At 55.8% G+C, this 17,522-nt stretch overlaps 1 protein-coding gene and 1 long non-coding RNA gene across 9 annotated transcripts; one reads left to right on the forward strand and one right to left on the reverse strand.

Moving 5' to 3' along the window:
- Positions 1–346: 346 nt before the first annotated feature.
- Positions 347–14,481, reverse strand: SCN1B (sodium voltage-gated channel beta subunit 1). 8 transcript variants are annotated; one of them, XM_068177825.1, is made up of 6 exons: positions 13,848–14,479; positions 10,633–10,799; positions 9,242–9,482; positions 6,500–6,635; positions 4,431–4,503; positions 347–2,099 (listed from the first exon to the last, which is right to left on the reverse strand). In XM_068177825.1, the coding sequence occupies exons 1-5, from the start codon at positions 13,879–13,881 to the stop codon at positions 4,437–4,439; spliced, it is 645 nt and encodes a 214-aa protein (XP_068033926.1). In that variant the 5' UTR covers positions 13,882–14,479; the 3' UTR covers positions 347–2,099; positions 4,431–4,436. The 8 variants fall into 8 exon arrangements, with proteins under 8 accessions (XP_068033926.1, XP_068033923.1, XP_068033921.1 ...); XM_068177822.1 differs by lacking the exon at positions 347–2,099 and adding an exon at positions 3,349–3,397 and having other exon boundaries at positions 4,441–4,503; positions 13,848–14,480; XM_068177820.1 differs by lacking the exon at positions 347–2,099 and adding an exon at positions 3,677–3,701 and having other exon boundaries at positions 4,441–4,503; positions 13,848–14,480.
- Positions 3,114–4,121, forward strand: LOC137465801 (uncharacterized). Its single transcript, XR_010994838.1, has 3 exons — positions 3,114–3,195; positions 3,664–3,738; positions 4,047–4,121. It is a non-coding gene; the product is annotated as an uncharacterized lncRNA (long non-coding RNA).
- Positions 14,482–17,522: the final 3,041 nt, after the last annotated feature.

The raw sequence follows: 17,522 nt of genomic DNA on the forward strand, positions 1-17,522 counted from the left end.
GGGATTGAACCCCGAAATTCGGGAATTTGACCCCAAAATTCGGGAATTTGACCCCAAAATTTGGGAATTTGACCCCAAAATCCACCCGGACCCCCCAGTGACGTCATCCCCCTCCCGATGACGTCATCGACTCCCACGATGACATCATCGGCCTCCCAGGAAACCCCAAAATTTGGGAATTGAGCCCCAAACCCGCCGATGACGTCACCCACCTCATTTGCATACAGCTCATTTGCACAGCCCCCCTGACCTAGCTCCTGCTTTGCATGCCGCTAATTAGCATGAATCTCATTTGCATATCAACGGCCCTCCCACACCAAGGACTCGAGGCTTGCCAGTCAGGCTGATTTGCATGTTCATTTGCATGTCCATTTACATATCGGTGCTTGGCACAATTAATCCATTAATTATGGCACTCATTTGCATACGGGCGCTCATTTGCATACAGCGATGTGTTGACACGGCGGTGCTCATTTGCATACGGTGCTCGGTGCTCGTTTGCATGCCCCGCCTCATTTGCATGTTCATTTGCATATCACAACTGAGATGTGCATTTGTGCGGCTGTTGGTGCTCATTTGCATAACGCTTGTTTATGTACAGCTCATTTACATATTAATTAACCCGCGGTTACAATTCTCATCGCTCATCTCAACCTCATTAGCATACCAACAACATGGCAACGTTCCCATTTGCATATAATCTCATTTACATATATTTACACACCCCTCATTTGCATATAACCGTCATCTATATTGCCACGCCCCCTCATTTGCATAAAGTGCTGTCAAGGTTCTTGTCCTATTTCATTTACGTATTGCTCATTTAAATATCTCATTTGCACACTGCTCATTTGCATACGGCTCATTTGCATGCACACACCCACACACACACGGGGGGAGGGGGGGAGGCCCAAATTTCGGGAATTTTTTCCCCAAATTTTTTGGGTATTTTTTCCCCATTTTTTGGGATTTTTCCCCAATTTTTTGAGATTTTTTTCCTCAATTTTTTGGTATTTTTTTCCCCAAATTTTGGGAATTTTCTCCCCAATTTTTTGGTATTTTTCCCCAATTTTTTGGGTATTTTTTCCCCATTTTTTGGGATTTTTCCCCAATTTTTTGAGATTTTTTCCCCAAATATTTGGGATTTTCCCCCAAATTTTTGGGTACTTTTTCCCCATTTTTTGGGATTTTTCCCCAAATGTTGGGAAATTTTTCCCCAATTTTTTGGTATTTTTTTCCCCAAATTTTGGGAATTTTTTCCCCAATTTTTTGGGATTTTTCCCCAATTTTTTGAGATTTTTCCCCAAATTTTTGGGAATTTTTCCCCAAATTTTTGGGTATTTTTTCCCCATTTTTTGGATTTTCCCCCAATTTTTTGAGATTTTTTCCCCAAATTTTGGGTATTTTTTCCCCACTTTTTGGGATTTTTCCCCAATTTTTTGAGATTTTTTCCCCAAATTTTTGGGAATTTTCCCCCAAATTTTTGGGTATTTTTTCCCCATTTTTTGGGATTTTTCCCCAATTTTTTGAGATTTTTTCCCCAAATTTTGGGAATTTTTTCCCCAATTTTTGGGAATTTTTTCCCCAATTTTTGGGAATTTTTTCCCCAAATATTTGGTATTTTTTCCCAATTTTTTTGGGATTTTCCCCCAAATTTTCCGGAAATTTCCCCCTTTTTCTTTGAGATTTCTTTCCCCAATTTTTGGGGTTTTTTTTCCCCAATTTTTGGGGGTTTTTTTCCCCAAATTTTGGGAATTTTCCCCCAATTTTTTGGGATTTTTCTTCCCCCAAATTCCGGGCTGGGGGAGGGGTCGGGGGGGGTCCCCCCCGGGGGGTTATTGCAGGGGGGGGCCTGGGGTCACTCAGGGGTCACTCAGGGGTCACTCGGGGTCACTCATTGGTCACTCAGGGTCACTCAGGGTCACTCAGGGGTCACTGTGGTCACTCAGTGGTCACTCAGGGTCACTCAGGGGTCACTGCGGTCACTGCGGTCACTCAGGGTCACTCAGGGGTCACTCAGGGTCACTCAGGGTCACTCATTGGTCACTGCGGTCACTCAGGGGTCACTCAGGGGTCACTCAGGGGTCACTCAGGGGCCACTCAGGGTCACTCAGGGTCACTCAGGGTCACTCAGGGGTCATTCAGGGTCACTCGCGGTCACTCAGGGTCACTCAGGGTCACTCAGGGTCACTCAGGGTCACTCAGGGGTCACTGTGGTCACTCAGGGGTCACTCAGGGTCACTCAGGGTCACTCAGGGGTCACTCAGTGGTCACTCAGGGGTCACTCAGGGTCACTCAGGGGTCACTGTGGTCACTCAGGGGTCACTGCGGTCACTCAGGGGTCACTCAGGGGTCACTCAGGGTCACTCAGGGTTACTGCGGTCACTGTGGTCACTCAAGGTCACTCGGGGTCACTCAGGGGTCACTCAGGGGTCACTCAGGGGTCACTCAGGGTCACTCAGGGGTCACTCATTGGTCACTCAGGGTCACTGTGGTCACTCAGGGGTCATTCAGGGGTCACTCAGGGTCACTCAGGGTCACTCAGGGGTCACTCAGGGGTCACTCGTGGTCACTCAGGGGTCACTCAGGGGTCACTCATTGGTCACTCAGGGGTCACTGTGGTCACTCAGGGGTCACTCATTGGTCACTCAGTGGTCACTGCGGTCACTCAGGGTCACTCAGGGTCACTGCGGTCACTCAGGGTCACTCAGGGGTCACTCAGTGGTCACTCAGGGTCACTCAGGGGTCACTGCGGTCACTCAGGGTCACTCAGGGGTCACTCAGTGGTCACTCAGGGTCACTCAGGGGTCACTGTGGTCACTCAGGGTCACTCAGGGGTCACTCAGGGTCACTCAGGGGTCACTGCGGTCACTCAGGGTCACTCAGGGGTCACTCAGGGGTCACTGCGGTCACTCAGGGTCACTCAGTGGTCACTCAGGGTCACTCGGTCACTCAGGGGTCACTCATTGGTCACTCAGGGGTCACTCAGGGGTCACTCATTGGTCACTCAGGGTCACTGTGGTCACTCATTGGTCACTCAGGGGTCACTCAGGGGTCACTCGGGGTCACTCAGGGTCACTCAGGGGTCACTCGTGGTCACTCAGGGTCACTCAGGGTCACTCAGGGTCACTGTGGTCACTCGTGGTCACTCAGGGTCACTCAGGGGTCACTCAGGGGTCACTGTGGTCACTCAGGGTCACTCAGGGTCACTCAGGGGTCACTGCGGTCACTCAGGGTCACTCAGGGTCACTCAGGGGTCACTCAGGGGTCACTCAGGGGTCACTCAGGGGTCACTGTGGTCACTCAGGGTCACTCAGGGGTCACTCAGGGGTCACTGCGGTCACTCAGGGTCACTCAGTGGTCACTCAGGGGTCACTCAGGGGTCACTCAGTGGTCACTCAGGGGTCACTCAGGGGTCACTGCGGTCACTCAGGGTCACTCAGGGTCACTCAGGGGTCACTGTGGTCACTCAGGGGTCACTCAGGGGTCACTCAGGGGTCACTCAGGGTCACTCAGGGGTCACTCAGGGTCACTCAGGGGTCACTCAGGGGTCACTCAGGGTCACTCAGGGGTCACTCAGGGGTCACTCAGGGTCACTCAGCGTCACCCAGGGTCACTCAGGGGTCACTCAGGGGTCACTCAGGGTCACCCAGGGTCACTCAGGGTCACTCAGTGGTCACTCAGGGGTCACTCAGGGGTCACTGTGGTCACTCAGTGGTCACTCAGGGGTCACTCAGGGTCACTCAGGGTCACTCAGGGGTCACTCAGGGTCACTCAGGGTCACTCAGGGTCACTCAGGGGTCACTCAGTGGTCACTCAGGGTCACTCAGGGGTCACTTGCGGTCACTCAGGGTCACTCAGTGGTCACTCGGGGTCACTCAGGGTCACTCAGGGGGCACTCAGGGTCACTCAGGGTCACTCAGGGGTCACTCAGGGTCACTCAGGGGTCACTCAGCGTCACCCAGGGTCACCCAGGGTCACTCAGGGGTCACTCAGGGTCACTGGCGGTCACTCAGGGGTCACTGCGGTCACTCAGGGTCACTCAGGGTCACTCAGTGGTCACTCAGGGTCACTCAGGGGTCACTTGCGGTCACTCAGGGTCACTCAGTGGTCACTCGGGGTCACTCAGGGGTCACTGCGGTCACTCAGGGTCACTCAGGGTCACTCAGTGGTCATTCAGGGTCACTCAGGGGTCACTCAGGGGTCATTCAGGGTCACTCAGGGTCACTGCGGTCACTCAGGGTCACTCAGGGGTCACTCAGGGGTCACTCGGGGTCACTCAGGGTCACTCAGGGTCACTCGTGGTCACTCGCAGTCACTCAGGGGTCACTCGCGGTCACTCAGGGGTCACTCAGGGGTCAGTGGTCACTCAGGGGTCACTGTGGTCACTCAGGGTCACTCAGGGGTCACTGGTGGTCACTGGCGGTCACTGGCGGTCACTCTGCGGCCGCCGGGCCGCCGCAGTTCTCTTTGCTCTCCGAGGTGATGGCCAGGTACTCCGAGCTGGGGGGAGGGGCCAAACTGGGCTGGGGGCGGGGCCACGCCCCCATCCGCGGCCACACCCCTTCAAACCACGCCCCCACCCAGCCACGCCCTCCCCGCTCACCCGAACCCCCAAATTTCCCCATTTTCATCCCAAACCCCGCCCCAAAATTAAACCACGCCCCCTTTCAGGCCACGCCCACCCCAGCCTCACTTCCGCTTGGCCACGCCCATCTTAGGCCACGCCCCCAAATCCCCAAATTTCTCCTTTGTCCCCTCCCAATTTTCCCTTTTCCCCTCAAATTCCACCCCCAAAATTAAACCACGCCCCCTTCAGGCCACGCCCAATCCCAAGCCACGCCCCAAAATCCCAAAGCCACGCCCCCTTAACCCTTCAATGCCCTGATTTGACCCCAATTTTCCCAATTTCCCCCCCAATTTTTCCATTTCCCCCCCCAATTTTCGCTTCCCCCCACCCCCAAAATTCGGCCACGCCCCCTTTAGACCACACCCAAACCCCAAGCCACGCCCACACCCTCAAGCCACGCCCCTTCTCGCCATTTGAACCCCCCGGTGTGGCCCCGATTTTCACATTCCCCACCAAAATTCTGACCACGCCCCATTTAGACCACTCCCACCCCCAAGCCACGCCCTCAACCCCCAAAGCCACGCCCCCTTAACCCTTCAATGCCCTGATTTGACCCCAATTTTCCCATCCCCCCCAATTTTTCCATTTTTACCCCAATTTTCACGTCCCCCCCACCCCCAAAATTCGGCCACGCCCCCTTTAGACCACACCCAAACCCCAAGCCACGCCCACACCCTCAAGCCACGCCCCTTCTCGCCATTTTAACCCCCCAGTGTGGCCCCAATTTTCACATTTCCCACCAAAATTCTGACCACGCCCCACTTAGACCACTCCCACCCCCAAGCCACGCCCTCAACCCCCAAAGCCACGCCCCCTTAACCCTTCAATGCCCTGATTTGACCCCAATTTTCCCACCCCCCCCCCCCAATTTTTCCATTTTTACTCCAATTTTCGCTTCCCCCCACCCCAAAAATTCGGCCACGCCCCCTTCAGGCCACGCCCAAGCCCAAGCCACGCCCTCAAACCCCAAAGCCACGCCCCCTTAACCCTTCAATGCCCTGATTTGACCCCAATTTTCCCACCCCCCCCCAATTTTTCCATTTTTACCCCAATTTTCGCTTCCCCCCACCCCCAAAATTCGGCCACGCCCCCTTTAGAACCACACCCAAACCCCAAGCCACGCCCACAACCTAAAGCCACGCCCCTTCTCGCCATTTTAACCCCCCGGTGTGGCCCCGATTTTCACATTCCCCACCAAAATTCTGACCACGCCCCATTTAGACCACTCCCACCCCCAAGCCACACCCTCAACCCCCAAAGCCACGCCCCCTTAACCCTTCAATGCCCTGATTCGACCCCAATTTTCCCAATTTCCCCCCAATTTTTCCATTTCCCCCCCCAATTTTCACTTCCCCCCACCCCCCAAAATTCGGCCACGCCCCCTTTAGGCCACACCCAACCCCCAAGCCACGCCCACACCCTCAAGCCACGCCCCTCCTCGCCATTTGAACCCCCCGGTGTGGCCCCGATTTTCACATTCCCCACCAAAATTCTGACCACGCCCCATTTAGACCACTCCCACCCCCAAGCCACACCCTCAACCCCCAAAGCCACGCCCCCTTAACCCTTCAATGCCCTGATTTGACCCCAATTTTCCCAATTTCCCCCCCAATTTTTCCATTTCCCCCCCCAATTTTCGCTTCCCCCCACCCCCAAAATTCGGCCACGCCCCCTTTAGACCACACCCAACCCCCAAGCCACGCCCACACTCTCAAGCCACGCCCCCTTTCCGCTATCACAACCCCCGTTTTCCGCCCCCATTTCCCCATTTTTCGCCGCGTTTTCGCCCGGTTTTTTTTTTTTTGCGTTTCCCCCCCCAAATTTTCGCCTCGCCCTTCAGCCACGCCCTCGGAGGCCCCGCCCACTCACGCGCTGTCGGGGGGCGGGGCCGCGGCCGCCACCTTGCGGTAGCAGTAGAGCATCTCGGCGGCGAGCCAGAGCGTGAGCACCACGATGAGCACGTACATGAGGATCTCGGAGACGATGGACGCCAGGTCCCGGCGCGCTGCGGAGGGCACGGGGTTCCTCCTCCCAGTTTATCCCAGTTTATCCCAGTTTGTCTCAGTGCCTCCCAGTTTATCCCAGTCCATCCCAGTTTATCCCAGCACCTTTCTCCACCACGGCCAGCCGCAGGGTCTGGTTCCTGGCCAGGCTGTAGATGTATCCCAATCCCTTCCCAGTCCCCTCCCAGTAACTCCCAGTCCATCCCAGTCCATCCCAGTTTATCCCAGTAACCCCCAGTCCTTCCCAGTCCTTCCCAGTCCTTCCCAGTCCCTTCCAGTTTATCCCAGTAACTCCCAGTTCCCTCCCAGTCCATCCCAGTCCATCCCAGTTCCCCAAATTCCCACCCAGTCTCCTCAATGAACTCCCAGTGTCTCCCCAGCTCCCCCTGGTGGTGGCTTTGGGAACTGCAGCATCCTCCCAGTTTATCCCAGTCCATCCCAGTTTATCCCAGTTTATCCCAGTTTATCCCAGCACCTTTCTCCACCACGGCCAGCCGCAGGGTCTGGTTCCTGGCCAGGCTGTAGGTGTATCCCAATCCCTTCCCAGTCCCCTCCCAGTTTATCCCAGTCCATCCCAGTCCATCCCAGTTTATCCCAGTAACCCCCAGTCCTTCCCAGTCCTTCCCAGTCCTTCCCAGTCCCTTCCAGTTTATCCCAGTAACTCCCAGTTCCCTCCCAGTCCATCCCAGTCCATCCCAGTTCCCAAAATTCCCACCCAGTCTCCTCAATGAACTCCCAGTGTCTCCCCAGCTCCCCCTGGTGGCGGCTTTGGGAACTGCAGCATCCTCCCGGTGCCTCCCAGTTTATCCCAGTCCATCCCAGTTTATCCCAGTTTATCCCAGCACCTTTCTCCACCACGGCCAGCCGCAGGGTCTGCTTCCTGGCCAGGCTGTAGATGTATGCCAATCCCTTCCCAGTCCCCTCCCAGTAACTCCCAGTTTATCCCAGTCCATCCCAGTCCCTTCCCAGTAACTCCCAGTCCATCCCAGTCCCTCCCAGTTTATCCCAGTAACCCCCAGTCCTTCCCAGTCCATCCCAGTCCCTCCCAGTCCCCTCCATGAACTCCCAGTGTCTCCCCAGCTCCCCCTGGTGGCGGCTTTGGGAACTGCAGCATCCTCCCAGCGCCTCCCAGTTTATCCCAGTTTACTCCCAGTTTATCCCAGTTTATCCCAGCACCTTTCTCCACCACGGCCAGCCGCAGGGTCTGGTTCCTGGCCAGGCTGTAGGTGTATCCCAATCCCTTCCCAGTCCCCTCCCAGTAACTCCCAGTCCATCCCAGTCCATCCCAGTTTATCCCAGTAACCCCCAGTCCTTCCCAGTCCATCCCAGTCCCCTCCCAGTTTATCCCAGTATCCCCCAGTTCCCTTCCAGTCCATCCCAGTCCCTCCCAGTTCCCAAAATTCCCACCCAGTCCCCTCCATGAACTCCCAGTGTCTCCCCAGCTCCCCCTGGTGGCGGCTTTGGGAACTGCAGCATCCTCCCAGTGCCTCCCAGTTTATCCCAGTTTATCCCAGTTTATCCCAGTTTGTCTCAGTGCCTCCCAGTTTATCCCAGTTTATCCCAGCACCTTTCTCCACCACGGCCAGCCGCAGGGTCTGCTTCCTGGCCAGGCTGTAGGTGTATCCCAATCCCTTCCCAGTCCCCTCCCAGTAACTCCCAGTTTATCCCAGTCCATCCCAGTCCCCTCCCAGTTTATCCCAGTATCCCCCAGTTCCCTCCCAGTCCATCCCAGTCCCTCCCAGTTCCCAAAATTCCCACCCAGTCCCCTCCATGATCTCCCAGTGTCTCCCCCGCTCCCCCTGGTGACGTCATTGGGAACTACAGCATCCTCCAAGCGCCTCCCAGTTTATCCCAGTTTATCCCAGTTTATCCCAGTTTGTCTCAGTGCCTCCCAGTTTATCCCAGTTTATCCCAGTTTATCCCAGCACCTTTCTCCACCACGGCCAGCCGCAGGGTCTGGTTCCTGGCCAGGCTGTAGGTGTATCCCAATCCCTTCCCAGTCCCCTCCCAGTAACTCCCAGTTTATCCCAGTCCATCCCAGTCCCTTCCCAGTAACTCCCAGTCCATCCCAGTCCCTCCCAGTTTATCCCAGTAACCCCCAGTCCTTCCCAGTCCATCCCAGTCCCTCCCAGTCCCCTCCATGAACTCCCAGTGTCTCCCCAGCTCCCCCTGGTGGCGGCTTTGGGAACTGCAGCATCCTCCCAGCGCCTCCCAGTTTATCCCAGTTTATCCCAGTTTATCCCAGCACCTTTCTCCACCACGGCCAGCCGCAGGGTCTGCTTCCTGGCCAGGCTGTAGGTGTATCCCAATCCCTTCCCAGTCCCCTCCCAGTAACTCCCAGTCCATCCCAGTCCATCCCAGTTTATCCCAGTAACCCCCAGTCCTTCCCAGTCCTTCCCAGTCCCTCCCAGTTTATCCCAGTAACTCCCAGTTCCCTCCCAGTCCATCCCAGTCCCTCCCAGTCCCCAAAATTCCCACCCAGTCCCCTCCATGAACTCCCAGTGTCTCCCCAGCTCCCCCTGGTGGCGGCTTTGGGAACTGCAGCATCCTCCCAGTTTATCCCAGTCCATCCCAGTTTATCCCAGTTTATCCCAGTTTATCCCAGCACCTTTCTCCACCACGGCCAGCCGCAGGGTCTGGTTCCTGGCCAGGCTGTAGGTGTAGCCCTCGAAGGTCAGGTTCCGTTTCAGGCGGCACACGTACTGCCCGGCGTGGCCGTGCTGCACGGCCTGCAGCCACACCGACAGGTCCTGCAGGTCCCGCGTGCCCCGCGAGCCGTTCCAGGACAGCACCCCGAAAAACGGCCCTGGAGCCACCCACTCGCCCTCCTCGGGGCTGTAGTGCAGGATCTGCACCAGGAAAAACCAGTAAGAACCAGTACGGACCAGTATAAACCAGTAAGGGTTGGCGGGAAGGGATTGGAAATGGGGGGGTTGGCTCAGTGGCGCCCTCTGGTGGCCGAGTTTGGCGTTGCAACCGAGCCTTCTTGCGGCTCCCGGAATTCCCAGTAGCTCCCAGTTCAGCCCAGTGACTCCCAGTATGGCCCAGCGGCTCTCCAGGGTCTCCCCCAGTAGCTCCCAGTTCAGCCCAGTGACTCCCAGTATGGCCCAGCGGCTCTCCAGGGTCTCCCCCAGTAGCTCCCGGCACCTCCCAGTAGCTCCCAGTTCAGCCCAGTGACTCCCAGTATGGCCCAGTGGCTCTCCAGGGTCTCCCCCAGTAGCTCCCGGCACCTCCCAGTAGCTCCCAGTTCAGCCCAGTGACTCCCAGTATGGCCCAGCGGCTCTCCAGGGTCTCCCCCAGTAGCTCCCGGCGCCTCCCAGTAGCTCCCAGTTCATCCCAATACATCCCAAGTGTCTCCCCAGTAGGTTCCAGTCCCTCCCAGTTTATTCCAGTTTATTCCAGTCCCTCCCAGTTTATCCCAGTCCCTCCCAGTCCATCCCAGTCCCTCCCAGTCCATCCCAGTCCATCCCAGTCCCTCCCAGTCCATCCCAGTTCATCCCAGTCCTTTCCAGTTCATCCCAGTTACTCCCAGTCCCTCCCAGTCCCTCCCAATCCCTCCCAGTTGGTCCCAGTCCCTCCCAGTCGGTCCCAGTTACTCCCAACCCTCTCCCAGTCCCTCCCAGTTCATCCCAGTCCCTACCAATCCTCTCCCAGTTCCATCCCAATCCCTTCCCAGTCCCTCCCAGTCCCTTCCAGTCCCTCCCAGTTCAATCCCAGTCCCTCCCAGTCCCTCCCAGTTCAATCCCAGTCCCTCCCAGTCCCTCCCAGTTCAATCCCAGTCCCTCCCAGTCCCTCCCAGTTCAATCCCAGTCCCTCCCAGTCCCTCCCAGTCCCTCCCAGTCCCTCCCAGTTACTCCCAATCCCCTCCCAGTTCCTCCCAGTCCCTCCCAGTTCAATCCCAGTCCCTCCCAGTCCCTCCCAGTTCAATCCCAGTCCCTCCCAGTTACTCCAAATCCCCGCCCAGTCCCTCCCAGTCCCCTCCCAGTCCCTCCCAGTGACCTTCTCGAACTGGGGGGCCCCCTCGGGCCGGAAGAACCACTCGCTCTCGGCCTCGGCCGGGGTCTCGCTGCGGCGCTTGCAGGCGATGCACAGCAGCCGGAACGGCGCCCCCAGCACGGCCTCGGTGCCCGAGGCCACCTCCACGCACCCCCCCAGGGCCCCCGAAACTGCGGGGGGGAGGGGAGAGGGGAGGGGGTCGGGACGGAATTCCCGAATTCCCAGAAATTCCCGCGAAACTCCGTCGAGATTTGGCCGAAATTTGGCCCAAAATCCGCCCCGAAGGGGTTCAAATCGACCCAAAGTGGAGGCAAAATCCACCCCCGGGATTCCCGAAAATCACAGGGAGGGTGGGGAAAGAGGATCAGGAAAGAATTCCCACTTTTCCTCCAAATTCCAAAAAAAAAAAAAAAATTCCCGCGAAATTCTGTTGAAATTTGACGGAAATTTGGACAAAAAAAAAAACATTTAAAAAACCGTCCCGAAGCGGTTAAATTGACGCAAAATGGACCCAAAATTCACCCCCGGGACCCCCAAAAACGCGGGGAGGGGGAGAAGGGGGAAAATTCCCAAATTTTCCCTAAATTCCCAAAAGATTCCGTTGGAATTTGCCCAAATTTTGGTCCAAAAAGCGTCGAAATTTGCCCAAAGGCATCAAAATCCAGCCCAAAATGGCCCCAAAAGACCCAAAAATTCACCCCCGGGACCCCAAAAATGGGGAGGGGGATGGGAGGGGGGTCAGGGATGCCGGAATTCCCAAATTTTCCCGGAAAAATCCCCAATTCCCCGGAAATTCTGCTGAAATTTGTCCAAAATTCGTGAACATCCAGCCCCAACCCATGAAAATCGACCCCAAATGGACCCAAAAATCCCCCAAAATCCAACCCCAAAACCCCAAAAATGGGGATGGGAACAGGGAGCCCCCAAAAAAATCCCAAAAAAAAAAATCCCCCGAACTCCCCCAAAATTTGCCAAAATTCGCCCAAAATTCGCAAAAGTTGACCCCAAATCCATCAAAATCCGGCTTCAAACGGACCCAAAATCCCCCGAAATGTCCCAAAATCCCCTCCCCACCCCCCCGGGGGACCCCAAAATTTGGGATGGGGGGAGCAGGGATCCCGGAATTCCCAAAAAATCCCAAAATTCCCCCAAGATTGGCCCCAAATCCCTCAAAATCTGCCAAAAATTCATCGAAATCCCGCCCCAAATTGGCTCATTTGGACTTTTTGGGGGCCCCGGTGACATTTTGGGGACGTTTTGGGGACATTTTGGGGACATTTGGGGAGATTTGGGGACATTTTGGGGACATTTTGGGGACATTTTGGGGACATTTGGGGACATTTTTGGGGTCTCAGGTGACATTTTGGGACATTTTGGGGACATTTGGGGACATTTTGGGACATTTTGGGACATTTGGGGACATTTTTGGGGTCTCAGGTGACATTTTGGGAACATTTTGGGACATTTTAGGGACATTTTGGGGACGTTTTGGGTCTCTGATGACTTTTTAGGGACATTTGGTGACATTTTGGGGACATTTTGGGGTCCCTGATGACATTTTGGGGACATTTTTGGGGTCTCAGATGATATTTTAGGGACGTTTTGGGGACATTTTGGGACATTTTGGGGACATCTTTGGGGTCTCAGGTGATATTTTGGGGACATTTGGGGACATTTTTGGGGTCCCTGATGACATTTTGGGGACATTTGGGGACATTTTTGGGGTCTCAGGTGACATTCGGGGACATTTTGAGGACATTTTGGGGTCCCTGATGACATTTGGGGACATTTTGGGGACATTTTTGGGGTCTCAGGTGACATTCGGGGACATTTTGAGGACATTTTGGGGTCCCCGATGACATTTTAGGGACGTTTTGGGGACATTTTGGGACATTTTGGGGACATTTTGGGGACATTTTGGGGTCTCAGGTGACATTTTGGGACATTTTGGGGACATTTTTGGGGTCCCCGATGACATTTTGGGGACATTTTGGGGTCTCTGATGACATTTTAGGGACGTTTTGGGGACATTTTGGGACATTTGGGGACATCTTTGGGGTCACAGGTGACATTTTGGAGACATTTTGGGGTCTCCGATGACATTTTAGGGACATTTTGGGACATTTTTGGGGTCTCAGGTGATATTTTGGGGACATTTTGGGGACATTTGGGGACATTTTGGGGTCCCCGATGACATTTTAGGGACATTTTGGGGACATTTTTGGGGTCCCCGATGACATTTTGGGACATTTTTGGGGTCTCAGGTGACATTTTGGAGACATTTTGGGGTCTCCGATGACATTTTAGGGACATTTTGGGACATTTTTGGGGTCTCAGGTGATATTTTGGGGACATTTTGGGGACATTTGGGGACATTTTGGGTCCCCGATGACATTTTAGGGACGTTTTGGGGACATTTGGGGACATTTTGGGACATTTGGGGACATTTTGGGGACATTTTTGGGGTCTCAGGTGATATTTTGGGGACATTTTTGGGGTCCTTGATGACATTTGGGGACATTTTGGGGACATTTGGGGACATTTTGGGACATTTTGGGGACATTTTTGGGGTCTCAAGTGACATTTTGGGGACATTTTGGGACATTTGGGGACATTTTGGGGTCCCCGATGACATCTGAGGACATTTTTGGGGTCTCAGGTGATATTTTAGGGACATTTCGGGGACATTTTTGGGGTCTCAGGTGATATTTTAGGGACATTTTGGGACATTTTGGGGACATTTGGGGACATTTGGGGACATTTGGGGACATTTTTGGGGTCTCAGGTGATATTTTGGGGACATTTGGGGACATTTTGGGGTCCCCGATGACATCTGAGGACATTTTTGGGGTCTCAGGTGATATTTTAGGGACATTTCGGGGACATTTTTGGGGTCTCAGGTGATATTTTAGGGACATTTTGGGGACATTTTTGGGGTCTCAGGTGATATTTTAGGGACATTTTGGGGACATTTTGGGTCCCTGATGACATTTTGGGGACATTTTAGGGACATTTTGGGGTCCCCAGTGACGTTTTAGACATATTTTGGGGACATTTTGGGGTCCCCGGTGACATTTGGGGACATTTTTGGGGTCCCTGGTGACATTTGGGGACATTTTTGGGGTCCCCGATGACATTTTGGGACATTTTGGGGACATTTTGGGGACATTTGGGGACATTTTGGGGTCCCGGTGACATTCGGGGGGTCCCGAACTCACCCTCCAGGAGCCCGAGGAGCAGCGACAGCAACATGGCGGCACTTCGGCAATTTCCGGACACCTTCGGCTCTTTCCGACCCAGTTCCGCCTCGGTTCGGCTGTTTCCGACCCTCCCCGCACTCCCTTCGTCTACTTCCGGCCCTCTTCGCTTACTTCCGGCCCAGTTCGGTTCTTTTCGGTCCGCTTCGGCTCTTTCCGTCCCGGTTCGGCTCTTTCCGTACAGCTCCGTCCTTACTTCGGTTCCTCCTCTCCCGCTTCGGCTCTTTCCGGACACGTTCGGCTCTTTTCGGCCCGGTTCCGATTTCTCCGGCCTAGTCCGGCCCAGTTCAGCCCAGTTTAGGCCCAGTTCAGCGTCTCCGGCCCCCTCAGCCCCCTGCCCGGCCCATGGGCCCTTCCCCCGCCGCAGGAGGAGGACGAGGAGGAGGAGGAGGACGAGGAAGAGCCCGGGACGGCTCGGAGGAGCCGCTTCACGGCATGGCCGGACCCTCAGGCGGGTCCGCTCCGGTTCCGCTCCGGCTCTTTTCGCTCCCGCTCCGTGCCCGCCGTTCGGCTCTTTCCGGCTCCCGGTTCGCCGGCGCTCGGCTCCTCTTCGGCTCTTTCCGGCTCTTTTCGGCTCCGCTCGGTCCCGGCGCACTGCGGCGCCCGAAGGGGGGTGGGCGGAGCCGGCGTGATGACGTCATAACGATGGGCGTGGTTTAATAGAATTTCCCCGCCTTTCTCCCTCCCGGTTGTCCCCGAAAGGGTCGCGATGTCCCCAAGGCCACCTCGAGGTGGCCCCGAGGTGTCCTCGAGGTGGCCCCGAGGTGTCCCCAAGGTGTCCCCGAGGTGTCCCCGAGGTGTCCCCAAGGTGTCCCCGAGGTGGCCCCGAGGTGTCCCCGAGGTGTCCCCAAGGTGTCCCCAAGGTGTCCCCAAGGTGTCCCCGAGGTGGCCCCGAGGTGTCCCCAAGGTGTCCTCGAGGTGTCCCCAAGGTGTCCCCGTGTCCCCAAGGTGTCCCCAAGGTGTCCCCAAGGTGTCCCCAAGGTGTCCTCAAGGTGTCCCCGTGTCCCCGAGGTGGCCCCGAGGTGTCCCCAAGGTGTCCTCGAGGTGTCCCCGAGGTGTCCCCGTGTCCCCAAGGTGTCCCCGTGTCCATCCCGGTGTCCCCAAGATGTCCCCGTGTCCATCTCAGTGTCCCAAGGTGTCCTCGAGGTGTCCCCAAGGTGTCCCCAAGGTGTCCCCGTGTCCCCAAGGTGTCCCCAAGGTGTCCCCGAGGTGGCCCCGAGGTGGCCCCGAGGTGGCCCCGAGGTGTCCTCGAGGTGGCCCCGAGGTGGCCCCGTGTCCATCCCTGTGTCCCCGAGGTGTCCCCAAGGCCACCTCCGTGTTGTCCCGGTGTCCCCAAGGCCACCCCATTGTCCCCAAGGCCACCCCATTGTCCCCAAAGTGACCCCAAATCCCTCCCCGGCTTGTCCCCGTGTCCCCAGGGATGTCCCCAAAGTGTCCCCAAGGCCACCCCAGTGTCCCCATGGCCACCCCAGTGTCCCCAAAGTGTCCCCAAAGTGTCCCCAAAATGTCCCCAAGGCCACCCTGGTGTCCCGAAAGTGTCCCCAAGGCCACCCCAGTGTCCCCAAAATGTCCCCAAAGTGTCCCCAAGGCCACCCTGGTGTCCCCATGGCCATCCCCGTGTCCCCAAGGCCACCCCAGTGTCCCCAAGGCCATCCCTGTGTCCCCAAAGTGTCCCTAAAATGTCCCCATGGCCACCCCAGTGTCCCCAAGGCCACCCCAATGTCCCCAAAATGTCCCCAAAGTGTCCCCAAGGCCATCCCCAGGTTGTCCCCATGTCCTCAAGGATGTCCCCAAGGCCACCCCAGTGTCCCCATGGCCATCCCGGTGTCCCCAAAATGTCCCCAAAATGTCCCCAAGGCCATCCCCAGGTTGTCCCCATGTCCCCAAAGTGTCCCCAAGGCCACCCCGGTGTCCCCAAAGTGTCCCCAAAGTGTCCCCAAGGCCACCCCGGTGTCCCCAAAGTGTCCCCAAAGTGTCCCCAAGGCCACCCCGGTGTCCCCAAAGTGTCCCCAAGGCCACCCCGGTGTCCCCAAGGCCATCCCTGTGTCCCCAAAGTGTCCCCAAGCCCATCCCCAGGTTGTCCCCGTGTCCTCAAGGATGTCCCCAAGGCCACCCCAGTGTCCCCATGGCCATCCCGGTGTCCCCAAAGTGTCCCCAAAGTGTCCCCAAGGCCACCCCAGTGTCCCCAAGGCCATCCTTGTGTCCTCAAAGTGTCCCCAAGCCCATCCCCAGGTTGTCCCCATGTCCTCAAGGATGTCCCCAAGGCCACCCCGGTGTCCCCAAGGCCACCCCGGTGTCCCCAAAGTGTCCCCAAAATGTCCCCAAGGCCACCCTGGTGTCCCCAAAGTGTCTCCAAAGTGTCCCCAAGGCCACCCCGGTGTCCCCAAAGTGTCCCCAAAATGTCCCCAAGGCCACCCTGGTGTCCCCAAAGTGTCCCCAAGGTGTCCCCAAGGCCACCCTGGTGTCCCCAAAGTGTCCCCAAGGCCATCCCGGTGTCCCCAAAGTGTCTCCAAAGTGTCCCCAAGGCCATCCCCAGGTTGTCCCCTTGTCCTCAAGGATGTCCCCAAGGCCACCCCAATGTCCCCAAAGTGTCCCCAAAATGTCCCCAAGGCCACCCTGGTGTCCCCAAAGTGTCCCCAAAGTGTCCCCAAGGCCACCCCCGTGTCCTCAAAGTGTCCCCAAGGCCATCCCCAGGTTGTCCCCATGTCCTCAAGGATGTCCCCAAGGCCACCCCAGTGTCCCCAAGGCCACCCCAATGTCCCCAAAATGTCCCCAAAGTGTCCCCAAGGCCACCCCCGTGTCCCCAGCAGGGATTTTGGGGAAATTTTGGGTCAATTTTGGGGTTTTTTAATTCTTATTTTGAGGAATTGTGGAGGTTTTTTGGGGTTTTTTTGGGGGAATTTGGGGAATTTTAAAGGAGATTTTGGGGGGATTTCGAGGAAATTCGGGGAATTTTGGGGATTTTTAAAGGAGATTTTGGGGGATTTTGGGGCATTTTGGGTTTTTTAAAGGAGATTTTGGGGGATTTTGGGGAATTTTGGGGTTTTTAAAGGAGATTTTGGGGGATTTGTGGGAATTTTGGGGTTTTTAAAGGAGATTTTGGGGGATTTTGGGGAATTTTGGGGGATTTTGGGGTTTTTAAAGGAGATTTTGGGGGATTTTGGGGAATTTTAAAGGAGATTTTGGGGGATTTTGAGGAATTTTGGGGTTTTTAAAGGAGATTTTGGGAGATTTTGGGGAATTTTGGGGTTTTTTAACGTAGATTTTGGGGAATTTGGGGGTTTCTCTTGGTAGATTTGGAGCAAATTTTGGGGTTTTTTAAATTATTTTGAGGATTTTTGGAGATTTTTTATTTTTTTGTGGAATTTGAGCAATTTCAGGGGATTTTAGGATCTCGATTTTGGGGGGCACCGAAAGCCCCCGGGGCGGGGAAGGATTGGACAAATTTTGGGGGGGTTTTAGTGGATTTGGGTTTTTTAGGGTTTTTTTTTGAGGATTTTTGGGTAGATTTTGGGGTTTTTTTAGTGAATTTTGAGGAATTTGGGGGCGATTTTTTGGGGGCTTTTATTGTAAAATTTCGGGGCAATTTTTGGGGTTTTATTTGGCATTTTTGGCTGAATTTGGGGGAATTTGGGG

The sequence above is a fragment of the Anomalospiza imberbis genome, unplaced genomic scaffold, assembly GCF_031753505.1.
Source record: "Anomalospiza imberbis isolate Cuckoo-Finch-1a 21T00152 unplaced genomic scaffold, ASM3175350v1 scaffold_1102, whole genome shotgun sequence".
NCBI lineage: Eukaryota > Metazoa > Chordata > Aves > Passeriformes > Viduidae > Anomalospiza > Anomalospiza imberbis.